General features: G+C 56.5%; 1 protein-coding gene across 4 annotated transcripts; it reads right to left on the reverse strand.

The window, feature by feature from the left end:
- Positions 1 to 302: 302 nt before the first annotated feature.
- Positions 303 to 18104, reverse strand: ZC3H4 (zinc finger CCCH-type containing 4). Of its 4 annotated transcripts, XM_074857362.1 has the most exons (15): positions 15943 to 16089; positions 12123 to 12376; positions 9620 to 9869; positions 8946 to 9056; positions 8568 to 8790; positions 6936 to 7081; positions 6726 to 6822; positions 6496 to 6641; positions 6068 to 6181; positions 5787 to 5898; positions 5398 to 5507; positions 4900 to 5258; positions 4386 to 4750; positions 4045 to 4296; positions 303 to 3126 (listed from the first exon to the last, which is right to left on the reverse strand). In XM_074857362.1, exons 2-15 carry the CDS (start codon positions 12230 to 12232, stop codon positions 1655 to 1657), a joined length of 3867 nt encoding a protein of 1288 aa, XP_074713463.1. In that variant the 5' UTR covers positions 12233 to 12376; positions 15943 to 16089; the 3' UTR covers positions 303 to 1654. The 4 variants fall into 4 exon arrangements, with proteins under 4 accessions (XP_074713463.1, XP_074713461.1, XP_074713462.1 ...); XM_074857360.1 differs by lacking the exons at positions 12123 to 12376; positions 15943 to 16089 and adding an exon at positions 17815 to 18104 and having other exon boundaries at positions 9620 to 9839; XM_074857361.1 differs by lacking the exon at positions 15943 to 16089 and having other exon boundaries at positions 9620 to 9839; positions 12123 to 12363.
- Between the last annotated feature and the right edge of the window lie 278 nt (positions 18105 to 18382).

Genomic DNA, 18382 nt, shown 5'->3' on the forward strand with positions numbered 1-18382 from the left:
CCCAAAACCCCCAGACACACCCCAACCCCCCCTGACACACCCCAAACCCCCCAGACACACCCCAAAACCTCCCAGACGCACCCCAACCCCCCCCAGACACACCCCAAACCCCCCCTGACGCACCCCAAAACCCCCCACCTGCACCCCTAAACCCCGCGGTGCCGAGGCTCAACCGTCGGCTCCTCGACAAACTTTGGGAGAAACACTCAAAAAAGGCAAGAAACGGGCAAAAGCAAAGCCCAACCCCGGATACAAATTTTGGTGCAAAACCCAGGTATTTTCATCAACGACCTCAACTCCAAAACAATTATTTACACATTTATTACAATCGCTCTTCTTCGAAACCTCCGGCAGGTGGAAAAAAAAACCCCCCCCCCGACCGGCTTCGACAGCTGGTTTTTGTTATTTTTTTTTTTTTTTAAATTCCTATAAAATAAAATAACAATAAATCATTTTACAAAAAGTTCAGGTTTTTTTCCTCAAAGCAACCCCCGGGGGCGCTCGAACCGCCGAGGGAAAAAATATTCCGTGGGGGGCGACGGGGTGAGAAAAACCCGTCGGGAATTTGAGCGATCAAAAACGGGCGGTTTTAGCGCTGAAAAAGAACGATTTTGGGGGTTTTTCCGCGCGGGCGGCGGTTCCCTCAGCACCGGCTGCTCGGAAATGGGGTTTTTTCCCCCCCAAAAAAATGTGGCGGTGGGTTTTTTTTTTTTTCCCCTCTGGTTGCGTCGTTGGGGATTTGGGTTTTATCTCCCTTTTCTGACGCCGTCCCGCGCCGGGAAAAGGACGATTTTCACCCAAAAAAAAGCCACTGAGAGCGTCCGAGCGCAGACTTTTTTTTTTTGGGGGGAAAAAACCCCTTTTCTGGATGCAAAATACATACGAGCGAAATAATTTGCGATTAATAATTTAATTTCAATAATACAAACTTTTTTTTTTTTTTTGGTAGACTGCAGAATTTTGGAGGCTGTAAATATTTCGACGCTTTCTCGGGGATTTTGTGAAATCGCCAAGAAACGGCCTAAAAATATGAACTTTTGATAAAAAAAAAAAAAAAAAAAAATCAGAAAGAAACCAGAAACGCCCCCTCCCCTCAATTACAAAAGCAAAAACATGCGTTTTGGGGGGGGTTTGGGGTTTTTTTTTCGTGGTTACTCCGGCCACAGAATTTTAAGAAAAAAGTATAATACAAAGATTTTTAGTGAATTCTGGTGTAAAAACGACCCCCCCCGACCCAGCGGCGCGGCTTTTTACACCAAAAAAGTGAAGAATCGCTGTTCATTTTTCCTCCCCGAGGAGGGTTTGAAACGGGGAGATTTCAAGTGTTTTTTCTTTTTTCTCCTCCCCCGGGTTGATTTTGATCATTTTTGTTGGGGGGGGGGGGGAAGAAAAAAAGCGCCGAAATAATAAAAGCGCTGGTTGTTGTCGCGGAGGGAGGCGTCACTGCTTTTTTAAACGCGGCTGCGGGGGGGAAAAATTTTAATTTCAGCAAAATTTGGGGTTTAGAGAGACGGTCTATGGCTAAAGCGAGCGCTAATGGGATTAAAAAAAAAAAGCAAAAAGAAATGAAATTCCCGCCCCGAGCGGATGCGCGGAGCGGCCTCGGGGGGTTGGTTTTGGGGTGGTTTTTTTTTTTTTGCGTTTTTTTTTAATATTACTGGCAAAAAGGCGAAGCCGTGGGGTCGAAGCCCTTGAAGACGTCTTTGAGGGAGGCGGCGTCCTGCTGCTCGCCGTCCCGCGCCGGGCTGTTCCCCGCGAAGGGGCTCCCCGAGCCCGATTTGGCGCTTTGTTTGACCATTCCGTAAACTGGGGGCACTGGGAGGTTGTGGACGCCGGGCTGGGGGGTGGTTTCTGGGGCGGGGGGACCCCCGGCGGTGCCTTTGGGACGAGGCCGGTTGTAACTGTTGTACCTGTCCGTGGCGGATTCGGCGCTCGCTTTCTCCGTTTCGGGTTGATCCAAAGCCGATCGTCGGACGAAAAGAGGTTCCTTGGTTTTAGCGGGGGTTTTACCGGAATCGGATGATTTCGAAGCGGAATTTCCTTCGTTCGGAGATTCGGAGGTTTTGCCCGAACTGGGAGTCCTGGGGTCGTAGAGGCTGATGGCGCTGAGGACGCTGCTCTGGCCGCTGCCCTTGCTGAGCCCGCCGGCCGTCAGCAGCCGCGGGTCGTAGGGAGCGATGGCCGGGGCGGCCTCGCCCCCCCCCGCCGCCGTTTCGGGGCTTTTAGCGATTCGAGAAACCCCCGTTTCCGCGGATTTTTGCAAGCGGGGGTCGGCGGGGGCTTTGCGCACGCGAGGATCGCTGGGTTTGTCGCCGGGCGAGGGGCCGCCGGCCGCGTTCACAGTCTTTAAAATCCTCGATAAGAGCTCGAAATCGGGGAGGCCGGCGCCCGAGGAGGCCGAGGAGGAGGAAGACGAGGAGGACGAGGAGGAGGAGGAGGCGTCCGCCGCCGCTGCCCCGCGCTGCCTGGGGTCGGAAAGGCCCGTTTGGGGTCTGTTGAGCCGCGGATCGAGGGTGGGCATGGCCTGGAGGGCGGCGGGGACGGGGACAAACTCCTGCTTGGGGACGGGCAGCGGGATCAGGTCCTCGGGGCTCCAGAGGATCATGCGGGCGAAGTTGGGTTTGTGCAGGACGACGTCTTTTTTGATGTGGCTGAACTGCTGGAGCTGGGAGCGAGGGTCCCGCAGGGAATGAGGCGGGAGAGCATCCAAGGGGATGCTGACGGGTTTATCCCGTAAAACCCTCTCGCCTTCCTCCTCGTCAGGGAGCAGGGGGGGTTTCTGGGAATGAGGAGCCTCCGGTTTGGGGGCGGAGGAGGGAATGTGTCGCGCCAGGCGGGGGTCGGTGGGGCCCGAATCCCCCGGCAGAGGCGGGAGGGAGAGGTCGGCGCCGCGGGAAAGCCGGGGGTCGCGGAGCCGCGGGTCGGCGGGACGGCCGCCGCCGCCGCCCCCCCCCGCCGGGGGCTTCTGCAGGCGAGGGTCGCTGACGCCCGAGGGGGGGCCGAGCTCGGCGTGGGGGGGCTGGGGGTGAGCTCGGCCGGAGCTTTGCTGCCGCAGGGTTTTCAGGATGGAGGTGACGCTGCTGCCCCCGTCGTCTTCGTCGCTGGAATACCAGTTCCCGGTGTCGCCTGGGAGGGAGGGGAAGAGGAAGAAGCCGGTGAGAGGCGACGACGAGGGGGGGGACCCCGAAACGCGTCCCACTCGCTCCCCTCCCGGCTCCAATTCCCGACCAGACGGAACGGGGGGACCACGTGTGACACCCACAGCCTCCCCGCTCCCTTCCACACCCCCCCAAACCGCCGGCGAGCCGCAAGCCCCCCCTCTCCTCCTCTTCCTCCTCCGCTTCCACCCCGATTTACCCCCAGCTCCCATTTCCTCGCCAGACCTGCCCCCCTCTCCTCCTCTTCCTCCTCCTCTTCCTCCCCCAATTTACCCCCAGCTCCCATTTCCTCGCCAGACCTGCCCCCCTCTCCTCCTCTTCCTCCCCCAATTTACCCCCAGCTCCCATTTCCTCGCCAGACCTGCCCCCCTCTCCTCCTCTTCCTCCTCCTCTTCCTCCCCCAATTTACCCCCAGCTCCCATTTCCTCGCCAGACCTGCCCCCCTCTCCTCCTCTTCCTCCTCCTCTTCCTCCCCCAATTTACCCCCAGCTCCCATTTCCTCGCCAGACCTGCCCCCCTCTCCTCCTCTTCCTCCTCCTCTTCCTCCCCCAATTTACCCCCAGCTCCCATTTCCTCGCCAGACCTGCCCCCCTCTCCTCCTCTTCCTCCCCCAGTTCCACCCCGATTTACCCCCAGCTCCCATTTCCTCACCAGACCCGCCCCAGCAACGCTCTCCCAGCGCCGGGGGTTTCCTCCGAGGCATCCAGTGCCCCTCGCTCCCTAAAAGACCCCTCCCCAATCCCCCCATTTCTCCGATGTCCCCCCCCTTTTTTTCCCCACAGGTGACACCTCCGCGGGGGTCGAAGCCGAAGCAGCTCCCACTTATCCCCCCTCCACGGATTTGAACGGAAACTTGGTGTTTTTTTTTTTTTTCCCCGCCGCTTGCCTTCCTCGTTCTCGCGTTCCTGCTTGCTGCTCTCGGCTAATCTGCGGGCTCTCTCCTCTTCCTCCTGCTGCTTCTGCTGGATGCGCAGGTAAAGCGCTCTCTGCGCCGACGGCATGAAATCGGGGATGCTGCCCGGAGGTTTCGCCAAGCCGGAGGGGCCCCCCTCGCACAGGGCGTCGTGATCCAGGGCCGGATCGGGGAACATGTGCTCCCCGGGAGGCCCTTCCATGTCCTCGTACCCGCCGTAGTCTTCTGCCGAGGAAAGATCAACCCCGCGTTCAAGGAAAAAGCTCGAAAAAAACCACCCGATTTTTGGCCGGGTGCGGGGCGGGGGGACGTACCTGGGTCTCCCATCATGCCGTGATCCATCTCCAAACCTTCTTGCTGCTGGTAGAAATTATCGTAAAAACCTTGCGCCGGCGGGACGGGCGGCATCATGCCGGAGTGGGGGGAGTCGTCGGGTCCGTAGGGCATCATGGGGGGCCCCGGACCCATGGGGGGGCCAGGATTCATTCCCGGACCCATCGGCATGTCCGGGTGCATGTCCGGGTGCATATCGGGGTGCATGTCGGGGTGCATGTCGGGGTGCATGTCCGGGTGCATGTCGGGGTGCATGTCGGGGTGCATGTCGGGGTGCATGGGGCCAGGCATCGGTCCTGGGGGCCCTCCTGGCCCGGGGAACCTGGGGGGAGGCGGACCTGGGTGCCTGAGAAAAGGAAAAAGAAAAAAAAACGAGTGTTCACCCGTTCTCTTTGCTTCTGGAGGGACGGGCTCGGGGCTCGCCGAGCAGCAGCGCCCGCGCCGGGCCCCAAAACGGGGCGAAACGGGGCAGAGCTCCTCGTCCCAGAGACCCACCTGACGCCCAGTTTCTCGGCCAGCTGCCCCGTGGGCCGTACCACGATCTCGAAGAGCGAAGGGATTTTCTTGTACATGTCCTGCTGCTGCTGCAGCTGCTGCGGCGACAGAGGCTCGTGCATCGGCGGCGGCATCTGCGGCCCCGGGGGCGGCAGCGGCGGCGGCGGAGGGGGAGGAGGACCCCCGGGCATCAGTCTGCCGTTGGGAGAGGTGGGAGCCGGCGGCCCGGGAGGGCGGGGGGGGGTGGGAAGCAAGCCCACGCCGGGGGGCGGTTTGGGGAGAGGGTTGATGCCCTGTTTCTTCAGCTCCTCCACTTCTTTCTCATCCTCTGCGCCCGCTTCGGCGTCGTCCGCCAGCATCTGCGACGATAAAGGAGTAAGAACGGCCCCCCCCCGCCTTTCCACCTCCCACGGGAGGAAAATCAGAGGGTGAACCCGCGTTAACACCCCCCCCGGAGGAAAATCAGAGGGTGAACCCGCGTTAACACCCCCCCCGTACCTTATCCAGGAGCTCCCGCGTCTCCTCCGTGAGGGGATCGTGGGAAAACATGCAGTCGTCCCCGTTGATGCAGTTGCCCGTGGTGTGGAAGAGCTTGCAGGGGAAGTCCCGTTAGCATTTATTAAGGAAAATAAACCCCAGCGGGGGGGCGGAGAATTTTGCAATATCGACTTGTCGACGCGTTGGATATTAAACCCCCGTCGCGGGAAGGGCCCCGCTTTCCTCCCCGCCCTGTTTTCCTGGAGGCGCAGCCCCCCCAGAGCCCGACTCTTCAACAGGGGAAGGACCCGGGAGGAACGTCCCCGAGGGCGCGTTACCCAGGAACGGGTTAACGAGGCTTTGGTTAAGGCCGGGCTTAACGAAACAGTCGGCCCCCCCCCGAAGGATATCGTGCATGTAGGGGCAGTTCTCGGCCCTGGCGCAGTAGCCGGTGATGTAGAACTTGCAGAGTTCCCGTTTCTTTGGCAGTTCGATGTCGTGACTGAAATTGCAGTGGTCGCCCTGCGCGGAACCGACACGGCGGCGGGTTCAGGAGGGGTCCGCGGGACGGACACACGGACACATCCTCCTCCCCCAAACGCGCTTCGTCAGCCCCGATCCCGCCCCGGGACGGGTTAAAACCCCAACGTGACGCTTCGGCCTGAAGAGAAATCCGGGAGGATTCGCTCACCCAGGTGCATCTGCCCTCCACAAAGTATTTGCAGATCACTTTCCCTTTCTTATCCGACTGCTGGTGGGGTTTGTCGTGGTCGTTCCGCCGGTAATTTCCGCCGCCTCCTCCGTCCTAGAGGGAGCACACAGCGTTGAGCGGCCCGAGAATTGGACAAAGCCACGGGTCACGCGAGAGGAATTTAAAATTCTTCCGAGAGGGGAAAAACCGCTGAGGTTTGGGGATGAAAAAGGAGGCGAAGACGAGGGCGAGGACCAGAACCCGAAACATCCAACCCCGTCAAAGACGGGACAACTTTTGTGGATCCTGGGGAAGATCCGTGTGTGGGTTTGTTTTTTTTTTTTCTGGTTTCTTCAAAGCTCGAGTGGATTTACAGGGGGAAAAGGGGCGCCCGCAGCGAGCGCCCCCGAAACCAAAGAGCTACTCACCCCCATGTCCTCGTCGTAGTAATCGTCGTCGTCGTTCATGCCGCCGCCTTTCCCCATCCCGCTCCTGTTGCCGCCTCTGCCTCGTCCTCTGCCCATCCCTTTATTTCCTCGTCCTCGGGGGCCGCGCCCGCGTCCTCGATTCAGCCCTGAAACACGGCTCTGATTCCTCCGCTCCCGCGAGAAGCGCGAGCCGGCGGGGCCGCCCCGGCGCGCGCCCTCGCCCCACTCACCCCGCCCGCGGTTCTCCTTGCTCCGGCGGTACTGGTTGAGCTCCTTGGAGTAGTCGTCGTAGTCGTCGTCGCCGAGGGGCTCCTCGTTCTCGCAGTACTGCCAACGAGAGCCGCGGGTGACGAGGCGGGGGGAGACGCGCGGCCCCGCTCCCCGCTCCGAAACAAAAGGGGGGAACCTCTCACCTCCGCGCCGCCCCGAGGGCAACTTACTTCCATCTCCTCGTCGTACAGCTCCTCCTCTTCCTCGGGGTGGTCGCCCCGGCCTCGCCCGCGGTTGCCCCGGCCCATGCCTCGGCCTCCTCTCATTCCCCCTCGGCCGCCTCGCCCGCGGTACCCTCGGCCTCGCCCGCGGCCACCTGAGGGGACGGAGGGAGGGGGTCGGCCCAGTGCCGCCTTTCACCCCCCCGGCGCGATAAAAAATCACAGGGGGGGGGGACACCCTTCAGCGGGGGGTCAGCGGCGCCTTGGAAACGTGTTCCCAAGTGAATCCGTTTACGCCCAACACGCAAAAGGCGTTAAATGCGCCCGAAGGGGTTTTAAGAAGCTGAATTGGGACGTTTTTGAATAAAACCCGACGGCGCGCGACCACGTCAGCGCCTGCCCGGGTGTGGCCGAGCGGTGACGGTGCCACCCTGACGTGAGCGATGGCCGTCACCTGCCAAGCCAAGAAAGGTTTGATTTGATCTATCTTTAACCCTTTCCGTGCTCTCAACGCGAGAAAAATGTTTAGTTTTATTTTACCTATTTTCAGCCCTTTCTGTGCTTTCAATACGATCTACGCGAGAAAAATGTGTAGTTTTATTTTACCTATTTTCAGCCCTTTCCCTGCTCTCAACACGAGAAAAACGTGTAGTTTTATTTTACCTATTTTCAGCCCTTTCCGTGCTCTCAACGCGAGAAAAACGTGTAGTTTTATTTTACCTATTTTCAGCCCTTTCCATGCTCTCAACATGAGAAAAACGTGTAGTTTTATTTTACCTATTTTCAACCATTTCCATGCTCTCAACATGAGAAAAACGTGTAGTTTTATTTTACCTATTTTCAGCCCTTTCTGTGCTCTCAACGCGAGAAAAACGTGTAGTTTTATTTTACCTATTTTCAGCCCTTTCTGTGCTCTCAACACGAGAAAAACGTGTAGTTTTATTTTACCTATTTTCAGCCCTTTCCGTGCTCTCAACGCGAGAAAAACGTGTAGTTTTATTTTACCTATTTTCAACCCTTTCCATGCTCTCAACATGAGAAAAACGTGTAGTTTTATTTTACCTATTTTCAACCCTTTCCATGCTCTCAACATGAGAAAAACGTGTAGTTTTATTTTACCTATTTTCAGCCCTTTCTGTGCTCTCAACGCGAGAAAAACGTGTAGTTTTATTTTACCTATTTTCAGCCCTTTCTGTGCTCTCAACGCGAGAAAAACGTGTAGTTTTATTTTACCTATTTTCAGCCCTTTCCGTGCTCTCAACACGAGAAAAACGTGTAGTTTTATTTTACCTATTTTCAGCCCTTTCCGTGCTCTCAATGCGAGAAAAACGTGTAGTTTTATTTTACCTATTTTCAGCCCTTTCCCTGCTCTCAACACGAGAAAAACGTGTAGTTTTATTTTACCTATTTTCAGCCCTTTCTGTGCTCTCAACACGAGAAAAACGTGTAGTTTTATTTTACCTATTTTCAGCCCTTTCCCTGCTCTCAACACGAGAAAAACGTGTAGTTTTATTTTACCTATTTTCAGCCCTTTCCCTGCTCTCAACGCAAGAAAAACGTGTAGTTTTATTTTACCTATTTTCAGCCCTTTCCGTGCTCCAAACACGAGAACAACGCCCAGTTCCGAGCGCTCCGCCGTACCTCGGCCGCGGTGCGAGCCCTCCTTCGCCCTCCGGTACTGGTTCAGCTCCTTCGCAAAGTCGTCGTAGTCCTCCTTGCCGATCTCTTCATCCTCCTCCCCCTCGTACTGGCCGTACTCCTCGTTCTCGTAGTCCTCGTACAGGCCGTACGCTTTGCTCTCCATTTTCGAGTAGCCCTTCTTCTGCAGGGGAGCGCTGTGGGAGGACGGATACTGCTGGTGGGACTTTGGGAAAGGCAGAGAGTTAGTGACGGCGGGAGGGCACGCGCCCAGACTCCTATCATCCCTTCATTTATTTTTTTTTTAAGGAATCATTTCAATAACCCGACTAACAGCCGGGTGACGAGCCGGGCGGCTGCGGAGGCGCGGGCGGGACTTACGGAGGAGTAGGGGGGGCTGTACTCCCGGTATTTCCTGTGCCCCTTCTCCCCGGGACTGAAGTCCGAGTCCTCGCTGTAGTCGGAGAAGTCATCGCTGGAGGACGCGTGGCGCTGCAAGGAGAACACGCGGGGCCGTGGTACCCACCACCGAGTCTCCCTTTAGCCCTTTTTTTTGATTTTCGGCAACTCAGATTTTGCTCCAAACCTTCAGTATTCGCCCTTTACGTGCTCTCAACGCGAGAAAAACGTGTAGGTTTTTTTTACCTATTTTCAGTATTCCCGGCGCTACGGCCCGGCAGCGGGTCATTTAACCGCTCCCTAACGAGGACAAACACTTTCCGCGCCCCACAAATCCCCGGAACTTCACTCACAAACAGCCTCGATTTTGCCAACCCAGCCGTGCGCGACCGCCCGGGAGGCGAGGGCGCTCACGGAGGAATTCCCTGAAGAAAAACCTGGTTTTTTGGTGTTTTTTTTTTTTTTTCCCGCTCCGCGGCCTCAGACGGCCGAGGCAGAGCCGCAGCGTTTCCTTGGCGCCCCGCAGCGCTCCCACCGCGCCGTTATCGTTAGGGAAAGAGCCTCTAATTACCCCTAACAACGTCACGGGGGGGGAATTCCCCGAGGAAATCCCTCGGCAGAGCGGACGCGGGGAGCAGGAGCAGCGCGCGGCTCACCTTGTGTTTGGATTTCCTTTTCTTCTTGGACCTCCTCTTCTCCTTCTCCCTCTCTTTCCGGCGCTTGCGCTTCATCCGCCGATGAGCTTTCTCGTCATCCGAGTCGCTGTGGTGCTTCTCCCCTTTCTCCTTCCGACCTCTTTCTTGAGATTCGGAGGGATCCTGCGCCTCCTCCCCTCCGTCGTCCTCCAGCTCCCCTTCTTCCAGTTCTCCATCCTCCCTGGAAAGCGGACAGGCACTTTTAATTCCCCTTATTCAAAAAAAAAAAATAATTAAGAATTAAACCCGCTTACGCTCCGCTCACCGGCCGGGCGCTCGGCTCCCAAAGCGCTCGCAAATTCCTCGTTAAAAAATCCAACCGCAAACACCGATTCGGGTCATCTCGGCCACCCTAAACCTGCTCGAGCTCTCGCTCAGGCCGGGCTTAAACGCGGCGAAGAAGCGACCGACAAACCGGAGCCACAACGTTACGGCGCTCGACTTTCGTAACAAATTATTGCAAATAAACTCCGAGGATGGAAATTGGGGCTTTAATGAAGTTTTGGGCCACCCCAAGGATGGAAATTGGGGCTTTAATGAAGGTTTGGGCCACTGCGAGGATGGAAATTGGGGCTTTAATGAAGGTTTGGGGCACCCCAAGGATGGAAATTGGGGCTTTAATGAAGGTTTGGGCCACTGTGAGGATGGAAATTGGGGCCTTAATGAAGTTTTGGGCCACCCCAAGGATGGAAATTGGGGCTTTAATGAAGGTTTGGGCCACTGTGAGGATGGAAATTGGGGCCTTAATGAAGTTTTGGGGCACCCCAAGGATGGAAATTGGGGCTTTGAGAAAAGGTTGGTCCACTCCAACGACGGAAATTGGTGTTTTGATAAAACACACAATCCTCCAGAAGACAAGAATAAGTCACTATCACGCTGGTTTGCCAAACCTGAAGAGGCGCACCCCGTTATTTCCACTTTCTCGTGCCCCCGTTCGCCCACAGCTGCGCTTAGCAGAGGTGGTAAAGCCAAGCCCAAACTTCCTCAGAGGATTCCCCAAGCCCCGCTCAATTAAATCCAATTAAAAATTACTCAGGCAGGGGTTACGAGAGACGTTTTACGACCTCGTAACGGATTAAGTGGGTGACACGGCACGTCCCTTGCGCCTCCCTTCTCTGCCAACAGGCCGCCGTGTGATTTAGAACAAGAGTGGGGTCTCCCCCTCCCTCTGCACTTAAGCTCGAATTAAAAACAGAAGCGCCGGCTCGTTTCTATACGTCCCGGGGGCTCGCAAAGCCCAACTCTGGAGCGTGTAGGAGGCGGCTCTTTGGCACGGACCCCTCTGGTTGGGGGTCACTCCGACGCAGAGCTCCCCTCTCACGTTTGCGCTCGCACCGCTCTAGGAAGAGCCCAGCTCCAAAGCCGAGCTCGCTCAAGGATCGCTCGTGGAGCCCTTTAGGCTGAGGCGGGGTCCCTGGGGGTCTGCGCAAGGCGAGGATTGGGGGGGGGGGGATGATGGTGCGGGCGCTCGGCGATCGCGGAGCAAGAGAGACTCAGGCCACGCGCAGACCCCAGCAGGACGGCCGCGCGGCGAGCTTTACGGAATTTAAATACTTAAATATTTAACTACCGCCCCAGCCTCGAGCCTTTCCCCGGCAGCGCCGCTTCGTCAATAAATGGATTTCAGGCTTAGAAATGCCACCGGGAGTCCGGATTTGGACTCGTGAGCCCGACGCGGCTCAGCGCGGGCGCGCGGAGGAAACGCTCTGCTGCCGCCACTAAACCCCCCTCACAAAAACCGGCTCTTCCCTCGGGCATCGCTCGCCCTCTCCCAGCACCGTCGCCGGCCGGGGATCGCCATCGCTCCCCGCTCTCCCCAGGGGAACAAAACGCCTCGCTGACACCTTCATTGCAATTTTCAGGCGGGATAATTACCCTCAGCGCTTTCACCCCACCGGGAGTTGCGCCGGTCCCGTGGCGAGGGTGAGAGGAGACGACACCCCCCCCCCCGCCCCCTCCTCGGGGCCGCGTCCCCGTCGACAGGCGCCTTATTAAATCCGAGGAGCAAAAAGGCTCCTGAGGACAAAGCATAGCTGCAAAGGGGGTTTTTTGGAAAAAAAAACCCTTTTTTGAAAAGCACCGAGGCGTCAAAACGATCGCTGAGCTGCTCAGCGATGAATATTAATTATTTCACCCACTGGGAAATCGCATTTCTAGGGACGCTCAGGCCCCAAACTACATCTCAAGGCAGGTGCTAGCTGTTTTTTTAACTCCAGTTCTGCCAGATTTGGGTAAGTTCGGGGCTGAAAACGAGACAGCGACTCGCAGAGAGCCCGCGGGGTTCACGTCGCGCTCTGCGAACGCCCGGGCGTCAGCCAAGCCCCGTAACGGTTTGAAACCGCAACGGAACGTTGAAATTTGAACTACGGCGACGGCCGGGAGCGACCGAACGCTGCTGGGGCGGGGGGGGGTTAAAATTAAAATTAATCCAAGCTATGATGTGCGTTTTCGGGGGACGGCTCACCGTGGAGAGTCGCTGCGGGGACGCGGTGAAGGAGCCATGGCTGCTAAGGAACTATCGGTATCGCCGAAAACACCGATTGGGGGAAAATTCTTCCCCGAATCCACGCTCATCTCGGGCTTTCCTACGGCTGCGGCCCCCGCCTGAGCTCTAGGGGCCGGGGCGCAGCGCCCATCCTCGCGCAGGACCCACGGCGGCCGCCGCGCGCCGTGTGGGGAGCTCAGAGCCGCGGCGAGGACGGGAGGCGGCGGCGACGCCTGGAAAAAAAACAGAAGCTCCTTTCCCATCGTTGTCCGGCCGGAGCGACAGCGTGGGCGCTCGGCGAGGGGGGAAAGGAGGGTTGGGGGGGAAATTTAGGGGTGGGGGGGTGAGGGGGGGGGTGCTGTTCTGTCAAAGAGCAGCGCGAGAATTAAAATATTATCTCCGAATAAATAACGCGGCGGCGTGCGGCCGAGGGGTTGGTCAGTCGGGAAACGGGCGGGAAAAGGGGCCCGGGCGGGATTTACCGGCGTTACGGCCAACACTGACCCCCCCAAAGCATCGGGAATATTACTGACCCCCCCAAAGCATCGGGAATATTATCGACACCCCCAACCCTATTTAAGACACCACTGACACCCCCCAACCCTATTTAAGACACCACTGACACCCCCCAACCCTATTTAAGACACCACTGACACCCCCCAACCCTATTTAAGACACCACTGACACCCCCCAACCCTATTTAAGACATCACTGACACCCCCCAACCCTATTTAAGACACCACTGACACCCCCCAACCCTATTTAAGACACCACTGACACCCCCCAACCCTATTTAAGACATCACTGACACCCCCCCAACCCTATTTAAGACACCACTGACACCCCCAACCCTATTTAAGACACCACTGACACCCCCCCAACCCTAATAAAAACACATGCTGCTCCTTGCTCCTTCCACCCGAAAGAAACCCCATCGACAAGAAGCCTCTTGGCTCCCATTCTCGGAAAAAAAAACCCCCAAGTGTTTGTTACTGGTGTTTTTTAAAAAAAAAAAAAAAAAAAGAGCGAGCTTTGTGCGCTCTCACCTGCTCTCTACACGTAGGTGCGACACACCCGGGGGAACTTCTAGACAAAACCCCTCTCCAAAAGCCCCGGTTTAGCAGGCGACCTGCTGGAGGAACCCTTTGACGGGGCACAAGAGGAGCAGCTGAGCGTGAAATCGCCCGCCGTGCTGGGAGGGGGTTTGTGTCCAAAGGTAGAGCTGGGCTTAACTCTGAGGAATGCAAAGCACACGAGGAGCGGCGGCGGGGGGGGGGCGGGGGGGGGGGGCAGCGTGTGTGTGAAAATGCTTTTTAATTCTTTTTTCCGAGCGATGCAGCAAAAAGCCTTTCACAAAGCGCAAACGCTCTGGAAGTCACCGGCCCGCGAATCCGCGCGATTTAATCTCGCTTCGAATTTTACGTGATTTTAAGCAAAACGCTCCAGACTTCAGGATTACAAACACCCCCTTCCCGCCTCACGCGGGGCTAAACCGAGTTTCAAGTCGGGTTTGAACAACCCGACGTCTTGGAGAGCGGAAACCCCCAGACAGCAAATTCAAACGGTCAGCTTGGTCAAACTAAGTAAAAACTGAGAATTTGCCCTAAATCAAGCGGCTGAGCTCGAGGGGGAGCGGGTTGAAAGCGGCTCCCCACAACCCTCAGAGCGGGGTTTAAAGCCAGGCCCCTCCGCGGGTACAACAGGGGGTATCGCGCTCTCGCAGCGGAATTTAGCTCTTTTTAGGACGGACGCGTAGCTTTTGCTCATTCTCTGCATTTTTTTTTTTTTTCCTAGTGAAAAAACACAAGGCCGGGCTTTACGGAGTGACCACGACGTCCAGCTAAAGGTTCTTAATCCCAGGTTTAACGCTTCGGCAGAAGTTTAGTCGCTCGGGGGAAACCCAGCACCGCACCTGCCTGCGCCGCAGAGAAGCGTTCAGCCAGATTTCTATTCTTTCACCAAAACACTGATTATTCCAGAATAATCCCGACGGAACTAAGCTCTCTCCCCTGGCCCGCCGGCGCGGCCGCCTGCCATTTTATTCCAAGTGGAAACCGGGGGAAATACATCAATCAAGAAAGAAAAGCAGCAGCGCTTTGAAGGCAGCGGGGCCACGGCGCCTCGTTCAAACTGCGCGCACTGGGGCAGAAGTCACGAAGATTTATCCGCTATTTTCTATACAGTTGGGTTTTGGGGTGGTTTTTTTCTTTCGTTACGGTAACACGGATGTTGTAGCAATTTATGAGGTTTGGAGAAAGATCCCTCCAGCCCGTCCCTGGCTGTCATCAGGGCAAACCCGCCTCCTGACATCCCTAAAATCGCCGTTTTTAAGCGCCGTTCATAACTTTCAAGCGCTACACTCAAGATTTCCCGGGGAACGTGCTCGACTCAGGTGCTAATTCTGAGCTCCTTCCCGCTCCTCCTCTCTCCGAACCCTTCAGCGAAATCCTAACGCTCAGCTCTGACGCTGCCACCGCTGCGACGGGGACACACGGCCCAGGCCCTGGGGAAAAAAAAAAAAAAAAAAGAAAAAAAAAAAAAAAGGCCGGCGGGGTCTGGGATTTGCTTCAGCCCTTCCTTTAAGCCGGTGTAACAAAGCCTCGCTCGACCCAAGGAGCCGAACAATTACGCCCTTTGGGAAAAAAAAAAAAAAAAAAACCAACAAAAAACCTGTCCCTGCGAAAAAAAAAAAATAATTCCTGGTGGGCGCGATCAGAAGTTGCTCCCGTTTCCCAGCGGTACCGGTGTTGAAACGCCCGCCCGAGCGTTTGCACCATCAAAAAGGGAATCTCGAGTAAATTGTGAGAGGTTAAACCCGATTAAAAATGGGTCAGGGGAAGCAAGGCCCAAGGAGAAGCCCCACACAAGAAGTTTTGACTCGAACGCTCCTATTTAACCCTGGGGAAAAAAAAAATTAAAAAAAAATAAAAATACCCCACTCGCTTTTACAGAACTAGTCCACAAGTCCTGTCCCTGCAAACTCCTGACAGTCAATTCCTGGTTGCTCGGAAGGGAGAAAACAAACCTCACGTTTTCCAGCAGCCTGTTTTCTCTCATTTCTACCACACCTGTCCCTTTCTTGATACGGATAAAAAAAAAAAAAACCCGCTTACGCCGTGAGCAGCGGACAACCAAAACCCAGCGGGGATTTTCCCCGGGATCAAGTATAAAGCTTAACACGGACGGACGTTTAGGAACAGAACCTAATTTAAGATATTGGGGGGAAAAAAATCGACGCTGGGAGGTCCCGCTCTGAGCTAAAAAAAAGTTTCAGCCAGCCCGGTAACATTTCCAAGCTCTGATGGTGGATTTTGGATCAAAGGGGGGAAAAAAAAAAAAAAACAATAAAAAAGAAATCCCAGCTTTACGATTTGGTGGCAAAAGTGGAGCCACGGAAGGTCCAGCGACCGTAAGGGTCCCACACTGAACATTTCAAACCAGCATCCAAAAGGCATAAAAGATGTTGTTGGGTGTGAAATCCCTTTCTGGAATTAGACCTACGAGGAAAAGCTCTAACAAGCGCTCGGATTATTTCAGAGTTTAAGCAGATGTAGACACCTTTTTCTTTTTTTTTTTTAGGGAATAAAGGGAGAACCAAACCCCCACAATTTCACACAACTGTATCGGTGTGCTTAGAGGAAACATCGGGGGTTTTTTTTGTTTTTTTTTTTTCTCCCCACCTGGACAAAAAGGGGCCAAAGTGTTGTGTTTTGGGTCTGCAGGAAAAACGAACCCAAGAAATTCAATTAACGGGGCGGGGAGGGGGAGAAATACCCAACCCTGTGCGTGGTGTTCTTACTTCGACCTTGAACCGTGTGAAGGAGCGTGAGCAACAAACTTGAGCTTTTTCGTTAACGCACCTGACGGACAAAGGAAAAGAAAGGGAGGAGGAGAATCGAGGAGGTTTGTTACAAACTTGGGTGCTTGCACTGTGCTTCGATTTCTCTACTTATCCGACATGTACATGGGGATGGGGGGGGGGAAATGTGTGATGACATTTGGGAAACGGTGCTTTCTTTGCCACCTTTTTTTTTGACACACTTTGCTTAACAAAACTTTTTTTTAACTTTTTTTTTTTTTTTCTGCTTTACGGGCAAACCCGCACCCAGGGGCGGCCGGTTTACACTCAACGTAATGGAATGAGGATGGAGTTTGCAGACAAAGCAATGGATCCGCATCCTACGTCTAGATGGCATCAAGGAGTACGAGTTTTACCGAGGCATCTCACCTGGGAACGTCACAACAGACATCTTTGGGAGTAAATTGTGTGCTTTTGTGACTTTTTTTTTTGTCTTTTAAACATTCACATCGGCGGGGTGCACAACTCTACCGGCCATTACAAAGGGGGAGGATTCTGCTTGGTTTGTACACGGGGACGGTAGCAACTCACTGCTTACACCAAACGGACCCTGCAGACGATCTCGGGACTTACCCGGTGGTGGGAGAGGGAGGGGGGGGCGGAAAGGCCAGGAAAAGGTATAATTTAATTATTCAATAAAAGCGCTTACTTACCAACCCAACCCTGCACCACATGGCAAACAAACCTCCTCCGAGACAAAGGCACGCTAATGCGTAAAAGCGGCTCTCTGCACTGCACACCTGCCCTCCAGGGGAGGGGGAAGGCAGCAAACCTCGCTCTTTTTTTTTTTTTTTTTTTAATCTTTTTTTTCCAGACGTACACGCTTAAGCTGTTTATTTTTGCCGATACTTTCTGCCCTGTATACTTTCAACTAAGAAAAAAAAGCGCTCATCAAGGAAACGGCCGAAGTTATGTCAGGGAGGGGGGAGAAGGTGCTTTACATACATCTCAGAGGAAAAAGGGGGGTCCTGGGGGATATAGATATATTTTTTTTTTTTAAATTTTTGGATACCTGAGAGGTGAGCCTTTCCCTATCGGGTGTGGGGGGGTGATGGAGGCTACTGCACCCCAACACGCCCCCCGCCTCCCCGTCCCCCCAACCCTCGGTACCTTCCTGCCCCTGCTACGCTCCCCGCTTGAGCCAAGGAATATTTTTAAGAAGCAGCAGGAAGACAAAGGGGACGTTAATGAGGCCAGCGCTGCCCAGGAGAAATAACGTCATTAAAGACCTCATTAAGGACCCCCCCCACCCTTAAAAAAAAAAAAAAAAGGCAACTAGGAGCCCCCCACCCCTCTCCCTGGCCTCCTCCAGACCCTCGCTCCTCTCATAAACCCCCCCAACACCCCCCCCATGGCACCCCAGGCCCTGCGCTGCCCTCAGGGCCCGGCTCTGCGCAGGCCGCGGCCCCCTCCTCCTCCTCCTCCCTCGGCCTCCTGCTCTACACCCACGACACCCCCCCCCCCCCAAAATATCCCCCGCTGTCCCTGCCTCTGGCCCCGCTTCCTCCTCCTCCTCCTCCTCGCAAGCCCCCCTCCGGGCCCCGCTGCCCCCCCTCCCCAAAGCCGGGCCTACCCCCCCCCCCCGCCCGCCTCAGGCCTGCGCCCTGGCTCCCCGCTCACCTCAGGCCTTGGCCCCCCGGCCCCCCCCCCCGCCCCTCCGCTCCTCCCCGACCCCCCCCCCCCCCCCCCCCGGCCCTCCCCGTCCCCACCGGTCGCCCCGCGTCTCCCACCCCCCCCCCAAACCTGGTCCGGCGAGCCGGACAGACAGACACAGACAGACAGAGAGGCTCTCGGGAGAGGCGGTTACTGGACCTTTCGTCCGGGCCGTGGTGGTGTTGGAGCGGCGGCGGCGGCCGGGGGAGGCTGCAGCTGCCGCTGTCGTGGTGGTGGCAGGACGGAGAAGGGGGGGTGGAGTGCGGGCTGGGGGGGGAAGCGGCGGCGGCGGGGGGGACACTCGGGCTCTCCACGGCCATGGGCAAGGGGGGCGGGGGGGCGAACAGGGGGGCACAGTCACTGTACAGCGCGGGGGTCGGCTCGGCACGGCCCGGCCCGGCTTATCCGCCCGCCCGCCCCGCGCTCCACGGGCAGGCACACAAAATGGCGCCCGCCGGCACGCAGCCGCGCCGAGGCAGCGCCCCGCACGGCGGCCGGGAAGAGCCGAGCGCTGGCGGAAAGACCCGAGCGCTGGCGGAAAGACCCGAGCGCGTCGCGGGCCCCCCCCTCCCTTCCTCGGCGAAAGGCGCCGGAAGTTGCCGAAGACGATCGGGAGGTAGCGGGAACGCCCGGAAAGTGCCGAAGCGGCGCGGGGAGGGCGAGTCCATCTGAGCGGAGCTGCGGGGGGCGGGGGGGAGCCAAGCGACCGAGCGCGCCCGCGGAGGTC

This window comes from Strix uralensis, unplaced genomic scaffold, assembly GCF_047716275.1.
Source record: "Strix uralensis isolate ZFMK-TIS-50842 unplaced genomic scaffold, bStrUra1 scaffold_131, whole genome shotgun sequence".
Taxonomy (NCBI): Eukaryota; Metazoa; Chordata; class Aves; order Strigiformes; family Strigidae; genus Strix; species Strix uralensis.

What these genes read in the sequence shown, in the direction of transcription:
- ZC3H4 (XM_074857360.1), bottom strand. Translation starts at nt 17,975, where the DNA reads ATGGCCGTGGAGAGCCCGAGTGTCCCCCCCGCCGCCGCCGCTTCCCCC. An exon ending in AAAGGAAATCCAAACACAAG is followed by an intron (nt 9,057 to 9,619) that starts GTGAGCCGCGCG and finishes TTCTCCTTGCAG; the next exon opens with CGCCACGCGTCCTCCAGCGA. An exon ending in CGCGGGAGCTCCTGGATAAG is followed by an intron (nt 5,259 to 5,397) that starts GTACGGGGGGGG and finishes TTATCGTCGCAG; the next exon opens with ATGCTGGCGGACGACGCCGA.